The 15,204-nt window shown below is 42.3% G+C and overlaps 1 protein-coding gene across 1 annotated transcript in view; it reads left to right on the top strand.

Annotated features, from left to right (window-relative positions):
• Positions 1-1,932: 1,932 nt before the first annotated feature.
• Positions 1,933-15,204, top strand: part of slc25a26 (solute carrier family 25 member 26) — a 56,973-nt gene continuing 43,701 nt past the window's right edge. The window contains exons 1-6 of the mRNA XM_085273323.1: positions 1,933-2,173; positions 2,258-2,496; positions 3,009-3,165; positions 5,317-5,435; positions 11,844-11,948; positions 12,705-12,752. Coding sequence (XP_085129449.1) covers positions 2,464-2,496; positions 3,009-3,165; positions 5,317-5,435; positions 11,844-11,948; positions 12,705-12,752 — 462 coding nt within the window. The 5' untranslated portion in view covers positions 1,933-2,173; positions 2,258-2,463. The remainder of the gene's footprint in view (positions 2,174-2,257; positions 2,497-3,008; positions 3,166-5,316; positions 5,436-11,843; positions 11,949-12,704; positions 12,753-15,204) is intronic.

Below are 15,204 nucleotides of genomic sequence, written 5' to 3'. Positions count from 1 at the left end.
ATAACAGTGTCCAAAGAATAAGCTAGGCATTTGAAATGAAAATTTATTTAAACTATTAAAATGTAAGCAACCTGTCCTGTCTAAAAAACCTCGCACACGCACACAGAAGCAAGAAAAAGTATATAAAACTTCAGCTGGAACTCTGAGCAGCCTCTCACCTGTGCAAGTCACATAACCTTTTGACTCAGAGTTCATTCTGGCTGTCACCGGCGCACGCCTCTAAAGGGGAGTGAAACCAATAGATGTTAGCTCTGTGTTATTGCAATAAACCTCATGGCTGCTTGCATTTCTCTCCCTCCCCACCTCGTGGCTTAATCCTCCGTACTTTTGCCCTTCAGTTTTTAAAGACAGCCTGCGGGCTAGAAGTGCCCTTTGCTGACTTGTGGCTGACAGTGAATAAGTTCCCCTCTCGTCTCCTCCCTTTTATCTCTGAGATCATACTCTGAGTGGGTCAAGATCAATGGTGCTCCCTGCAAATCTGCCCAGACTCTGGGTGATTCTCATTGACCTTACACGGGGGTAACTGAGCGCTCCTACTCTCATCCTGCCGCTAGCTTTTGCATCCACTCCTATGGAGAAATTCACCTCCTGCTCGCACTGTTTTTATCGAGAAACATGGAGCATACTGGCGCAGGCCGTTGCTAAGTTCTTGTCTGCCTCAAACCGAAATGTATCTGGTTGGAGATTTGCGGTCCTAAAACCAAACTAGTTTCTAATGCTACAGAAGGGAAAACTGTGGTTGGAGACTCAGGCAGAACCGAGATTAGGTTCTGTCTGAGGTGAGGGACAACCAACTTTTGTTGTCCCTCACCTCAGTCCCCCAGGTTAGGCTGTGAGGTGAAAATCCCCAAAATACAGGATATCATTCACATCTTAATTGTGGAAATGAAATCCAGAATTTAAAAAAATGAAAAAAAAAAAAACAACTTACACATTCATCATGTTTTTTAAAGTGTTCCATCAAGACAACATAAGCACAAGAAGGAAAGAGTAAGTGGTGCGACTGCCATCCTCAGGCCCATGGATGAAGAGAACAAGTCCATCCAGATCCAGCTGGGGCTCTCATCCAATGGGATCCCAGTGAGACCACCTTCAACAAGATGGATGGCGCACGCCGAGCTTCAAACTGGGCGCACCCAGCCCAGACATCATTGGGTCCGGGCTGAATAAAGAGGTGGTGGCCCCTCGCCTGCTCTTCCCTAATAGGAGGCGCTGCCTGGCTGACAGCAGCCAATAAATAACCCAGTCGACGTGTCACTGGAAAAGAACACACTCACCTGAGCGTACTCACTCACTCACGGGCACCACAAGGGAGAAGCAGGGTGCAATAATACAAGGCCATACAGACACAGAATGACAACACGAGTGTGTGAAGATAGGTCTCAAATTATTTGCTCCCTAGCACATATTATGTGGTCTGATTAAAAAGATCAAACAGGATTTGTGCCACACTTTCAAACCACATTAGGGTGGCTTAAATTAGCCACCAGTTCATCTGTGTTTTTGTCAGGTCATCATAATGACTGAGCAGCGTTCTGGGGAGCTGAGGACAGAGCAGTTTCCCTTTTTCTTTATTTCTTATGGGAAAAAGCAAACCTGCAATCATCCACTTAGGCTGTAGATGATGACTATTTGTCAGGTGTTCATTTCATCTGAGCTAAAGGTCCAAATCGTCACATTTTACAGCTTTCTTACAGACAATCACACATGGTCACCCAGCTGTAACCACGTTTCTTTTAAAGCCTCGAACTTTTTCCCTGCAGTCATTTTGATATGAATTCGTACATGTGTTAGTAATCACACTAATTACAACAGAACTTTAATTAATGTGATTAGCAGCACCGTAGTCTACCTACTATTACCTCTCAAAATGGCCATCATACAAGGACAGCTGTTGCGTTTGCGCTTTTTTCCCCTCCAAACGCGCCAAGCTGTTTGTCAGAGTTATCTGACATTTTCAGAGTATGTTTTTGTTTCAATTAGTCTTTAATTATTTTAATATTTAGATATTCCTCAATTAAGCAGGCAATAACGGCCAGCAGGAGCCAATCTGCTAGCCAGAATATAGAAACGAGCTATCGAAAAGTGGGGAAATTTTTATAATTTTAAGTAATTTTACAGCAAGCCTCAAACACGTGGAGGACTTACCACAGCTCATCAAATGACACCACAGGTATTAAAAGGCACATATTATACTGTTATAGAGCATGTTACAGTCAGAGAGTCTGTCTTACTGCTTTATTTCCCTCTCGTTCAGACACTCTCCGAAAAACAAACACGCACGTGAAGCTTCGGCTCAAGCGGTCGACGTCATATGCGTCGTGACGCAATGCGGAAGTAATTTAACCAAGATGGCTGCGTCCTTCACAGGCATGATTTGGTTTCACTGAAGTGTCAGATAATGTGTAGCAGTTGCATTTTTAAGAGCTAAAAGACCACAAGGGCAGCTTTGAGAGCGGAAACATGGAGAGGCGAGAGTTCGTGGCGTCTCTGGTGGTAAGATAATTTTATTTACACAGAGTCGTACTTTAAATACAGACAAATATAAGCTGTTAACCCCCCTCTCATATATCTGGATTAAAAAACGCCACTTTGCCGGTTCCTTGTTGTTCAGACAGTATAATGAAATCTGTTTGAACAGGTAAAAGTCCATGACGCTTTATATTTAGCTCGAGAAAATAAAAGAACGGTACTGAAATGAATATATGTAAACGTTATTATAATGTAAATATAAATATATAGATAAATATAAATTGATAAACTTCAGTTAATCTTCTAGCCAGTCTGTTTTCGGTTGGAGTTTTGTGGAGACTTGAACCGACCTTGAAGAGTCGATTTTAAATGAACTCTTACAGACACAACCAACATTTCTCAGCTCTCCTTGTTTTGCAGTTAAATATTTGCTAGACATTAACGTGACAATATAGCAGTGTTTTCTGTTTCTTAAGTGGACAGTGGGTGAGTGTTGCAGCATTACTGTACATCTCACAATGTGACTGTCACCGCAGGCAGGTGGCTGTGCGGGGATGTGTGTGGATCTGACCCTGTTTCCACTCGACACAATAAAGACCAGACTTCAGAGTCAGCAGGGCTTTTACAAGGCTGGAGGCTTTAGGGGCATCTACGCCGGAGTCCCATCTGCTGCTGTCGGCTCCTTCCCCAATGGTATGATGTTAAATTGTGACAGCTGGATATGTATTCCCTCTGAACTATTGTTTGCATTATTTCTGTTCTTGTGTTATTCTGTCAGTGTCTCACTGTGTATCTGTAAACATAAGTCACGGTGTAAATAATAATAATATTTACACCGTGACTTATTCAGCTCATTCATCTTGAAGAAGATATAAAATTATATCTCATATTAAAAAAAATCTACCTTAATCTCACCTGATTCTGTGTCCATGTATATGGAGGGATTACTGAGTAATGCAACCAGAAATGACAGCAACATATATCTAATTTTTTTTTTTTTAAAACAACAACAAAAAGAAAAACTTCCAAACTGCAATCATAGCTTATGTCTTGGTCATGAGTTGTTTTGGAACATATCTTTTCCTACACTTCCTACACCTGTCAGCATTTAACAGAACTTACCTGTTTGGTAGTATAATCTTTCACCGTTCACACATAACCTTATTTTGCTCTTCTGATAGACGTCTGGTTGGATATTTTAGTTTGGTAGTTCACAATCAGATTAGTTTGATAAGAGGGCAGCTGATTTTTCAGTGGGCCGATATTGTCAGTTGATATTAGTTTTTTGTTAATCTATCAGTATTGGCATTTTCGATTAGCTTAGAACTTTGTTTTATATCTTCTCTTCGAACAAGATAGAAATTTAGGAGTAACTTGGCCTTACAAACCCAACAGTGAGATCTTAAGAGATCCACAGCCTACGGCTCTTCAATGGGGTGTCACAGGGTCCCCAGGAAAAAAATGTTTAAATGTAAAATAATAAAATAAATATTCTTCTGTAGCAATAACAAAGTATAACATAAATTATTCTGTAGCAATTACACAAGAATATCCAGTAATGTCCCTGCCTACAATTAAACACATTCACTTACTGAAAATCGGGGGCATCTGCTGTGGCAAATGGGTGCAAGCCTTTTACCACAAACTTAGTCACTGCTCGGTGACATTCGTCTATCCTGGCCTGAAAGGAGACGCTAACGGTAGACTGCAGTGAGAACTGCCAGCATCTGAGCCAGACTCTGTCCGTCTCTCTCATCATGGTCACCTAAATGCACAGTAATGGCAGGTTTTGTAATAAGGCAGATCGCGCTAACATAATATGCACTGTTAGTTGATTATTTACCTGCCGCATTAACGGGAGAGGACGTGCAAACGTTACCGCTGCTGCTGGGTTGAGATTCACGAGTCCGGAGCGGAATTAAAAACATGACATTCATTTAAGGTTATCGCGTGTTTTTTGCATATTCGTAGTGTTTGTGTTCAGGCTTTCTAACTTTTTCTACAGTCACTGCTTCAAAGAGGATCAAATGTTAAAAAAAAAACCCTTCAAAATCTCCATGGAATGCACTTGTGCTTTTCTCACAACTTTAAGTGCTGCCAATTGCTTGTTACTCCTTTAAACAGTTGCTGAAAAAAGTAACATTAATAACACTGAAGCTGATTCATTTATTCGTTGAGCTGCAGCAAATTAACCATGCACTCAAAGAATTTACCACAAATAACACTGTAGCTTTCTGAAAATTTAGTGATTATTTGAATTCACTGGAACCTTAAACTAAATGATGCTCTCCTTTTAGCATTTCGATCAATTATTTTGCTTTACAATCCTATTTAAATGTCCCTTTTATATCTGTTTGTTTTCTTAGGATTTAATTTGGGAACTTTGAATTGCCTTGTAGTTGAAGTGGTCTATAAAGGGCCTATAGATGTAAACCTCTCTAACTGTAGCTTAGTGTTTTCCACACAGGCAGCATCCTGGTCAAGGAGAGCATTTGAGAAGGTGCCAAGCACAGTCTTACAGGGTAGCAGCTCCAACGTACCTAATATTTGAGCATCAGTTTAAAGAAAGTATGTTTTTTCTGCATGTCTACCACTCTCACAGTCAGAAATTGGAAATACAATAAGCATCTCTTTATTTGAGTAGAGTAGAGTGATTTTGATGATTTCATCTGTATACTTTTGCAGAATGTGTTAACTTTCTTTGGGTTTAAGTGCAGGCAGACACACACACACACACACACGCACACCTCAGTTCCTCCCCTGTCAGTGGTAGTGAGGGATATTAATTGCTCTATGCTGGTTGACTAATGGGCCTTAAACGCCTGTGGTTCTGCTTGGTTTCAGCCGCTGCTTTCTTCGTCACCTACGAATACACAAAGGCCCTTCTCGGCACCGGTGGAGTGTTTGCATTACCACATGTGGCACCTGTCACTCACATGCTGGCCGCCTCCCTGGGAGAAGTAGTAAGTCAGCCTGTCCCTCATTCTCCCATCCTTTGTCTCCTCTCATGTGGATTTCTATCCCTGTTTCACTCTGGCAGTAAACTGTTGAGTCATTTGTATTCTTTTGTTGGTCTAAATGATTCCCAGCACTTCCATCTTTAGAAGGCCAGCTGTCTTTACATGCATATTTTTGCTCTTCTGTGTTCTTGCCCTTGTTGTTTCTTTCCCACCAATGTATGTCCCAAATGAAAACCAATGGCATGTCTCTTAATGTTTTCGCCTTTTAAATTTCGTAGACCGCTCTTCAATGGAGTAGCTGGGGAGGGAGTATGTGGTTTTGGCTGTAGGCCTCAAGGTCCAGCTGGGTGAGTTAAGGGGGCTTCCTCGGTACTGTCCCAGCAGTTCTCTCAACCAGCTGGGTAAATAAGACCTCATTACTGCCTATTGATTCATCTACTTTCCCATCTCAGTACCCCAGACTCTGACAATTTAGTCTGGGGAATTCACGCTTGAAACCAATGAGAAGCAGCGCAATTTCCTCAGCCGAATCCTCTCCCAGTCACTTGTAGTGAACCGCAGGATTTGAGCCATAAGGGGGCCATGGGTATTCACACTGGCATGAAATGGGGGATATGGAAAATAGGATGCCCCCCTTGGTATACCCTAGGCTGTCTGCAAAATGCTAGACATTCAGTATTCATGGCTTTTGGATGGGTGTAATTTAGCCAGGTTTTGCATGTTTATGAAATGGGATTATTCCACATGGCAGGTTGTTCACTGTACTTTAGGTTACCTACGAGGTGCGATCAGAAAGTTCTGAGACTGAGCCTGTTCTGCAAGAACGGAGCGAAGCATGGCATCATGGTTTAAGACCTAGAGCCCAACAAGCCTTCTAGTGGGAGAGTTTCCTAGGAGCAGCTTGATCTGATGCATCATGCAGATGTTTCTTCCTCTTTCCCAGAATGAAATTCAAGTTGAAAGTTTGACATTTTGACTTGGTGGAAGAGATCCAGCGCGGGTCGTTTAAGGCGCTTACAGAACAGAACTTCCGGAGGGAGCGATCCGAGTGTGGCAAAGCACAGAGAACAGCGCGGTGCTACACAAGTTGTTGTTTTGTTTTGTTTTTGTTTTTTTAATTTACAGAAGTCTGTAGCCAAACTTGGATCAGGGAAAAGTTTTTGCCTTTTTTAGATGGAGTCTCTAAACTTTTCAGGCCTCACAGTGTTCGCAAGAGGACATAATGATACTCGAAGATTAGCAAATCTTCCCCTAGTTCTCAGAATTAGTGTATCAGTTATTGGGGTTACCGTATGTGTTTAACACTTAACAATCAGAACATTTTTTTCAGGTTTTTTATGTATACTACAGTCAAGTTGAATGTGAAAGGTCAGGCAGAGGTTGCCACTACCTCTAACCTCATTGTGGATTTGAGCACATCAAAGGCACAAATCCACAGAATGGAGCCGAGCAGAGCAGGGGCGGTATCCTCCTGCATTCTGCCAGCTGAGATCGTCTTGTTCAAAGAGGCTAATCTTCAGGCTTAGCCATGAAAGGCCTACCCTAGTGCTGCCCCGAGTTAGATACAAGACCTAAACTTCTGCACTGTGATGCAACAGCAGCCAAATATGATTCTTTGTCTCAGTAGGTGCTAATGACTTTTTATAACAGTCTTGTTTTGAGTGTCTGACAGAAGTGGTGACAATTTCTTACTTTTCTTAGTATTTGCCAAGAAAATAATTAATAACACAGGCAGCAGAAAATGCGTGATTAACAAACATTCTGGTAATCCTCACTTCCTGAAGTTTTGTTTCATGAGAGGTGTATCTGACTTACTTTAGCACTCTTTTATTTAGCTTCAGGAGACAAGACACCCTCTTTACTTTTATGATGAGCATAAATCTTTTCTTTTTAATTGAATTTATAGTTTGGTCTTGATAAGTAAACTTGAAGCCATCCGTTAATTAGGCTGCTATGGCTGCTGTAGGACTTCCCATGATGTACTGACCCTTCCTTATTTTCTAGTCCTCATGTATATAATGTTGTGGGCATTTAGTTTGATTTTGTCGATTCTCTCCTGTAGTTTTTCTCCTTTTGAATGTTCATGACTGTTCTCTCTTCTCCTTACACTGGTCATGGCCTTACACAGGCCATAACCAGTGTAATAAAATAAAACCCAATTCTTATCTGCTGACAGGGTCACTTGAATCTTACGTTATTCACTTGGTTTCATCCAAAGTTCCTTTTTTTAATAGTCCATCTCATCTGAGCTGAGATTATATCATAACTGGCCAATCATAGCTAGGTGTGTTTTTCACTTGTCCAAATGTTTTATGAGTCAGTGCCAGGCAACAGGTTAAAGCAGAAGCACATCAGCTCTGTCAGATGTGTGTGAGATGGGTGACAGAAAAACACAGTGAACACAGTCACACAAGACTTTATTTTCTATTTTGGCACTTATATGTGCTATAATTTAATATACAGTGTGCTAAAAATGTTTTTGTCCTTTAAGCCACAAATAAAAAGGACATTAGGCAACAAATTGCCAAAGGAAAATTTTGAGGGATCAAGGAAAATATTTCACAAACAGATTTTATGAAAACTGTGCAGCTTCCCCATTTTCATCCAAATGTAATATGTCAAACAGATCGTAATGACCACCTATCTTTAACCAGATCTAATCAATCTTCATTTTTTTCCCTCTTTACAAACAGGCCTGACTTTAGTAAGCAGTTAAGATGGTGGGATGGATGGCGACTGTAGATCAGAGTGACTCGCTTTGATTGTTTCCTTATTGCTCTACCTCCTTCTCGTTTTCTCTTGTGGAGACCAGAGCAGCAGTTGTGTAACACACACAACTTAAAGAAGAAGCAACTTGTTATTTGGTCCTCGCCTGACTTCCCCTCTCTAACCCACTCAGTCTACGATCCTTTCCCCCAGGAGGCTAGTGTGTTTTACCAACTGTTTCCACTCCACAACGTTCACTACAGATGTTTTACGGGCACTTATTGCTTTGCGACTTTGATGTCCAAGCTCAGTGGATTGTGTGCTTGACTTAGCAATATCTTATTAATAAATGTAGACTAAATCTATTATAGCCATACCAAAGGGAGTTTGCTGCTCAGATTTTATTCTGTACCAACGTATGATAGTGGAATTAAAATCCTTTGGTCTAACAAGTGCACAGTCTTTGTGGACGAAGCCAGAAATTTACTAGAGCTGTTGAATCTTACTCTTCAAGTGTCTATATTAACCTAGTTACCACTGCATTCACCTGCAGGCAATAACAGAGAGTTGTAGAGAGAAAGAACTCGAGAGGGTCGAGACAATGAGAGAAAATCCCCACTGCCACAAACACCTCGGTGTTTGTGCGACCGCAGTGGTGGGACGCTCCCATAAAGAATGTGTAAGCTGATGGCGTCTGTCAGGCTCTAGCAGGCTGTTATCCAGCCATTAGATCAGATTTATCTTCATTCCCATTCGCTCGACGTCTGCCCTGAAAGCTCATTTGTCAAGGCCAGGCAGCAGGCTTCTCTCGCATCTATAACCCCCCCTCCCCACACCCTCTTACTGCCACACATCTGTGGGAGGATGTACTGGAAAATACAGTGTGACATGACAAGATAGGGGGGACATTGAGAAGGAGGGAGCACAAGGGAGGAGTTTCTTTTTTTGGGAGGGAGGTAGGAGAAACTGGCAGCCACTTAACTTGGCTCTGAGAAATAATCCATGCATCGCCTTCGAGGAGCGCCACGCTCTGTGATTTATTGGCTGTTGTTTCAGACTTGGAGACATCTCTACCCTTCTTCTCCATGACCTTTTTCTTCTCCATCTTCCTTCTTTCTTCCATTTTCCTTGCTTACTTTATCCTTTGCGATACTGTAATGCATTTGAAGTATAATGAAATCCAAAGAAACAGTGGTTACAGACAGTATTGTCTTTTTGAAAGGGCAGCTCAAGGCACTCTTACTGTTTGTTTTTTATTTTTTATATTGTGTTAACTGCACTATAGTTGCAGCCAAATGTCAACAAAGAAAAAAGATTAAAATTTACTATTGTCCACAAAAGGGCAATCTTGTTTCTTGGTGGTGATCGCACTGTTTTTTAATGATGAATAAATCCAAATAAGTTAGGCCCAATGCAGTTATTACAGCCTATATGTTTTCCCACCTGTTGTTGCTATGGTGCCAAACGGCAATCCCGGTCCCGACTGACCGACCACCGCGTCCTGATGGCCAGACGTGGTAAAAGAGGCATGGGGGCAAAGGCTTGCCGGATGGAGGGATTTAATGACTCTAATGTGCTACGAGTCTCTGCTAATTTCCCATCCCTTACTGTGGTTCTCCCATGACTGAGTGCTGGACTTTCACTACAAACAGAAAACATACTCTGTCATTTGGACTAACGACAACAGGCCAAACTGAAGAGCTTCAAACACAGACAGGCAGCTTCCTAATGAAGGCTGCTTGACATATCCAGCAGCTTGTAAATAAAGATAAATGGTAGCAGAAATTTAAAAGGCTACCAACAGATTTCTAATAAGTTTACGAGCCGGAGGAAAGTGTTGAATGCTTGCATGCTTGCTTTCGTTCCCCTTCTTGATTCTGTGCTCCTTTCTTTTTCTTTTTCTGCTTTGATTTCTTTGTATCTCGCTTGCTCTCCGATGAGATATTACCTCCGCATCTCTAGCCATTATTTAGATTTCCTTCATCCCAGCCATACCTCATTGTGTCCTCATTCAGCATCACTCATTTCCCTCCCTCGTTTGCTGCCGCTTCTGATACTGTATCTGAAATAGCCTCGGAGACCACACACTCGATCTTTTATCCACTCAGCATCATCGCCGCCACCTCTAGTTGCACAAATTACTCCCAAATAAACAATGTTCCTCATTTATTTGGTGTAATCTGTGTCTCATTCTGGCCTCCTCGCTGCAGTGACAGGAAAGGAAAAGGCCATCTTAAGTCCAAACCCCCAGCCAATTACATCAGTAATTACTTGTCATAGCCACTTTCTTTCCATTTAGCTGCCGTTTTCTGCTCCTTTGGAGAGTTGGTTTGGGGTAAACATGATGTACAATGTATTAGAAATTCTAACTTGACCAAAGGGGGAGGGTAAATGAGATCTCAGAGGCAGATGCAGCAAGCTCAGTTGTTGCGAATGGGTCATGCAGGTGCGAGTTTGGGCACTTGGTGGTAGTGTTGCTCCGTGGTTGTGCTGCAGCTGGACACACTGATGTGAAACACCAGCAGCCTGCACAGAATTATAGAGGCACATTCAAGTCGTTTGTTTTTGCTGTTATGTATGGAGATTAAGGCTGCTGTGTTCACTGTGTGCTGAAAAGAGGAACAACTTGCGTAGCCTGCAGAAAACATGATGTAGTGAAAGTCAAAACAAAGTTGAGAATTGGTCCATCTGTTGCTCAACAGTCAGCAGGTATTATAGCAGTACAGAAAAATAAGAGACGACAGAGAGAGCAAGTGTCCACCAGAACCCTTTAACGGCTTGCGGTGTATCTTTGCCTTCTTATTTACAGGGTATGGCCCAAAAGAGCCTAAAGAGCCCAAATGCTAAATCACTATAGCGACAGCTGAACTGGGAAAGGAGCAAAACGGGAAGCGTCTTTAATACACTGCCTCTAACATTCCTTCTCTCCTTGCTATCCTACTAGCTTGGTGTTGCTGTGGCGTCTGGCATCTGTGCGACTAAGGGAAGTCACAGTAGGGTGGGGTGGGGGGGGGGCGCTCACAAATCGCTCTCAAAGATTGCTTGCTGTTAGCCGGTTTTTCCACTCCGGTGCAGGATAAGTGGGAAATCAAGCCGCCAGGTGGGCAGCTGTGCTTGCCTGCCTGCCTCTCCTTGCCTTTCGGACCATGGGAGTTATGAAGCATAAATATTCATGTCTGTCTTCACTAGCTGTTGGCAGTCCATATTTTTGTTGACATATGGTGGATGGGTTGGGACTTGAGCAGGGAGTGTGGCTGCTGGGGTGTGCATGCGTGTCTGGATCTATCAGGGTGTTTGACGGTAGCATGTTCCTTGGACACAGATACACAGTCAACCTGATGACCTTTTGCGAACATGACAACTGTTGCTCTGGTGTCATGTCCGCTCTGTGTACCAGTTTGTTAATTGGCCCAGTTGCGCACTAACTAAAGCAGTCGTTAGCCTGCCAGCTTCATGTAATTGCTCTCCTCGAGCCGTGCCACATCATGGCCACCTGCCACGTAGCAGAAACATACAGAAGGTGATATCATGTACAGCAAAAGGGCATCTAGGGGAGTGGCGTGGGTATGTGCGCACACAAAGATGTGGGTTTCCTAACCTCCAATTAAGCACAACATGGATATAAAGGGTCTATAAAATGAAAGTATAGTGTAATACAACAACTACAAATTCAGGCCTTTAATGTTTTGTTTTTTCATCCTGTAGGTGGCGTGTCTGATCCGGGTACCCACAGAGGTGGTCAAACAGAGGGCCCAAGCTTCCCTCTCATCCTCTACCTACAACATACTGCTGGCTACTCTTAGAGAAGAGGTATGTGGCAATCAGAAGCTCGTTTTTGGCCATTAATTTTGCGTTTATGTGTGTGTGATTTTTGGCTGTCGTTCATATCAGTAACGCTGCTGAGATATGGGATCTGAGGCCATTGATGAAAACAAGCCTGTCGCCAAGAAATGCAAGCAGATTATCAAAAAGCAAACTTATCTGAAATCCAGAACAAAAGTACTCGCACTGTGAGTTTACAAGTAATGAAGTGTACTGCTAGTTCATGTGAAGCCATGATTCAAGGCTGAGGTGTTGATAGTAGTTCCAAAAGGTAGCAGATCAAGGTGGGGAAGATTTAAATGAGTATATTGTCCATATTCATATGTTTGAACATATAAGTAAATTAAGTTTCTGAAGTCCCCTCTGCTTTGAGCCAGATGTACCGATCAGATCCACCAATCACTGTTCTGAATGGGTGTGGATGTTGGGTCACTGATTTCATAAATTGTAATAAATTGTTAGACTCTGCCGCTCCCATCTAAACATTATGATGTTGGGTGGGTGTGGTGTGTGGGGTGGGGGGTTTAAGACGAGTGCTTTGGTTGGAGCATACCAGCGCCTTAACCCTAACAGCTCTCAGCAGTTATGTGCTGCTATAATCTGTGAAGAAGCTGAATAAACGTTGTTCCCACAGATGAATTATACAAGTGCTTTATCTGTTCATTGACTGATGTGCATTAAAGCAAAAATTAGATTTTATACGTTAGATTTAAACTTTTTTTTTCCTGTTGTTTCTCGGGGCAGGGGGTTCGAGGCTTGTACAGAGGATATGGCAGTACGGTTCTCAGAGAGGTAGGTTTCATTCACGGGTTAACTTCACACTCAGTCGCTCACTTGTGTCTGTCATCCACTGTTGATACCATCATCAGTACCTGTTCCACAGCAGATCCTGCACTTATGTCTGTCTTTGGTAAAGTTTAGTTCCAGGTAATTACAAAGTATGTCATACAGATCATATTGAAATCAATACTAAAAACAGCTCCTCAGCTCTTTGAAAGATGTGTGGTGGATTTTTTTGGATAGGTTGAACAGATATTGAGGCTTTCCACGCTTGTGACTGAAGACAATTTAATTTCTCTGGGGTTGGATTGAAGTTTGTAGTATTGATTTACAGATTTTCTTTTTTCCTCCCTCACTTTCAATTCAGTCAATTACTTGCACAAGATGTGTGCTCTCCTTTTTAGAGCTAAATCTGATTAATTAATTCAATTACTCTGGTTATAAATGCAAAACAAAACAAGGATAAATGAGTTCTGGGCTAAACTCCCTTGATAGGCGCTCACCTTTTTGTAATGGAGAAAAAAAAGCAGCTCTAGTTCTTTGATTCATGATCCTCTGCCTAATTGCACCTGCAGTGCATGATATTGCAAAATAATTGCGGGAAGCATTGTATGGGTGTTTTGAGTTTCAATAGAAGTGGAAAAAGAAAATGGAGAGGGAGAAAGAAGTATATGAAGGTGACACTTGTCTTTTTTTTTTTTTTTTTTTTTTAGGGAGGTGGGTGAGGGCGTAATCTAGTCCCCTCTGCTGTGCTAGCCTGTACTTATTTTCTGCCTCACTAAACTGATGTTATTCACGCAAATTCCATCTGGACAGCCAGGGAAAAAAAGGACAACAAGACACTGTGATTTCTCCGAGGGGCTCTGAATAAATGAATACATTTGGAGGCTGGCGCACGGCCTGTGTGCATACTAACACTGGCAGATGAAACGCAGCGGTGGCGGCAGGGATTTGGGGCACGGGAACGGCAAAGGATGCTTCGTGGTGATTGGCTTTGACGTGTGTCAGGAAGGTAATTCATTTTCTCTTAGCCTCCTTCGCTATCCGCCCATCTCGCTCCTTTGGCCAAGAGACCCTGTCAAGATAAGTTTGTTTATGTGGTACGGCATGGCGCCTCCCTGCTCTCACTGGCCCACTAATTGAGGTCCTATCTGTGCTATATATTCATTAGGCAGCCTTCAGAAGCCTTTTCTGATGGGTATGATATCGCATTAGCGCCCAGTGTGCAAGAATCCACTTTGATCATCTTGGAGGGTGGAGTAAAGGAGTACAAGTGTCACGTCAGTTGTGATCCGTTTGTCATTGTTGCGCCAGCCTACATGTACGGGCGGTTTTTGCCCAGCGCACCCCGGCTTTGCCCAAAGTTGTCTTTAAAACTTAAATCTAAATTATTGATTAATAGGATTTCAGTTCTTTTTAATTTTGCACCACATTAATCTTTATTGCGGTATACCCTTTCTGTCAAGTTTTCTGCTGAGTTGGCATCTTATGGGTTCCAACTGAACAGAGCATGAAATCACTAAGATTTAGATTGGGGTGAAGGAAACTGGAGCGCGGTGAAAAATTACTTTATTCTGCTCTAAAAAAACAAGGACCTTTTTTAATTAACACCAGCAAGACTTTGCTCAGGACTTTGAGAGAGACTACACTTGCCCCATATCCCACATAAGCTGTTGATGTTGTCTGTGTGTTCATTTGCATTCATTGTATGAAAACACACAGGGTAATCTTCCGAGTCTAATCAAGACTCTAATTATATGTCATCAGTAGTAGTGGTCCTCATTTCGTCAGGATTTCCTGCACTTGCGCGGTTTTGGATTGTACCATCTTTCTCCACTAGATGGCATGTTAAGATTGGTACTGCCTTTATGAAGCTTGTGCCTGACTTTTGTTTGAATTCCACACAATCTGTACTTCCCCTCCTCCCTCTCCTCACCTATCAGTACCAATCCAGCTCCATGACATTTATGCACAGCAGTTACTGATTTTTAAAAGAAATTATTTATTTTTATATCGAGCCCTTTTTTTTCTGATCCAACATATTCTGAGGCAATATTGAGTAATTGAGTCTTAAGTGGGTTATTAGATAGTGTTTAGTAATGCAGTGTTGTGTGGGTTGCGGAGTGGCAGGTGTAAGTAAAGCTGGCTCTGTAAAATGCACCTTGTCTCAGTGACTCTGACATACAGCCAGTCTACATATAATCACTTATAGTTATGTTCTGGAAAGTGTCTGCTCTGAATGCTCTTAATAAACACATTTAATCTAGGAAGCACACAGACAGGGGAGGCATTTGAGCCACCTAAGTTAAAGCAAAACCGGGTGTTAGAATGACTTCCCTTTACCAGCATTACATATAGTTTGCTTAATACAACCCCTCCGTCAACCTCAAAGCTTCCCCACTTCAGCAGCTGGGACCTGGCAATGCAAAGTACAGGCTCTGGCAGCTGGGCTTATGAAACACCT

Source organism: Mchenga conophoros, linkage group LG5, assembly GCF_057382185.1.
Source record: "Mchenga conophoros isolate Kocher_MC1m ecotype Shallow Benthic linkage group LG5, M_conophoros_male_GT1.1, whole genome shotgun sequence".
In the NCBI taxonomy this organism is placed as follows: domain Eukaryota; kingdom Metazoa; phylum Chordata; class Actinopteri; order Cichliformes; family Cichlidae; genus Mchenga; species Mchenga conophoros.
Note: the sequence above shows the minus strand (reverse complement) of the source record. Positions and strands in the feature narration are given on the sequence as shown.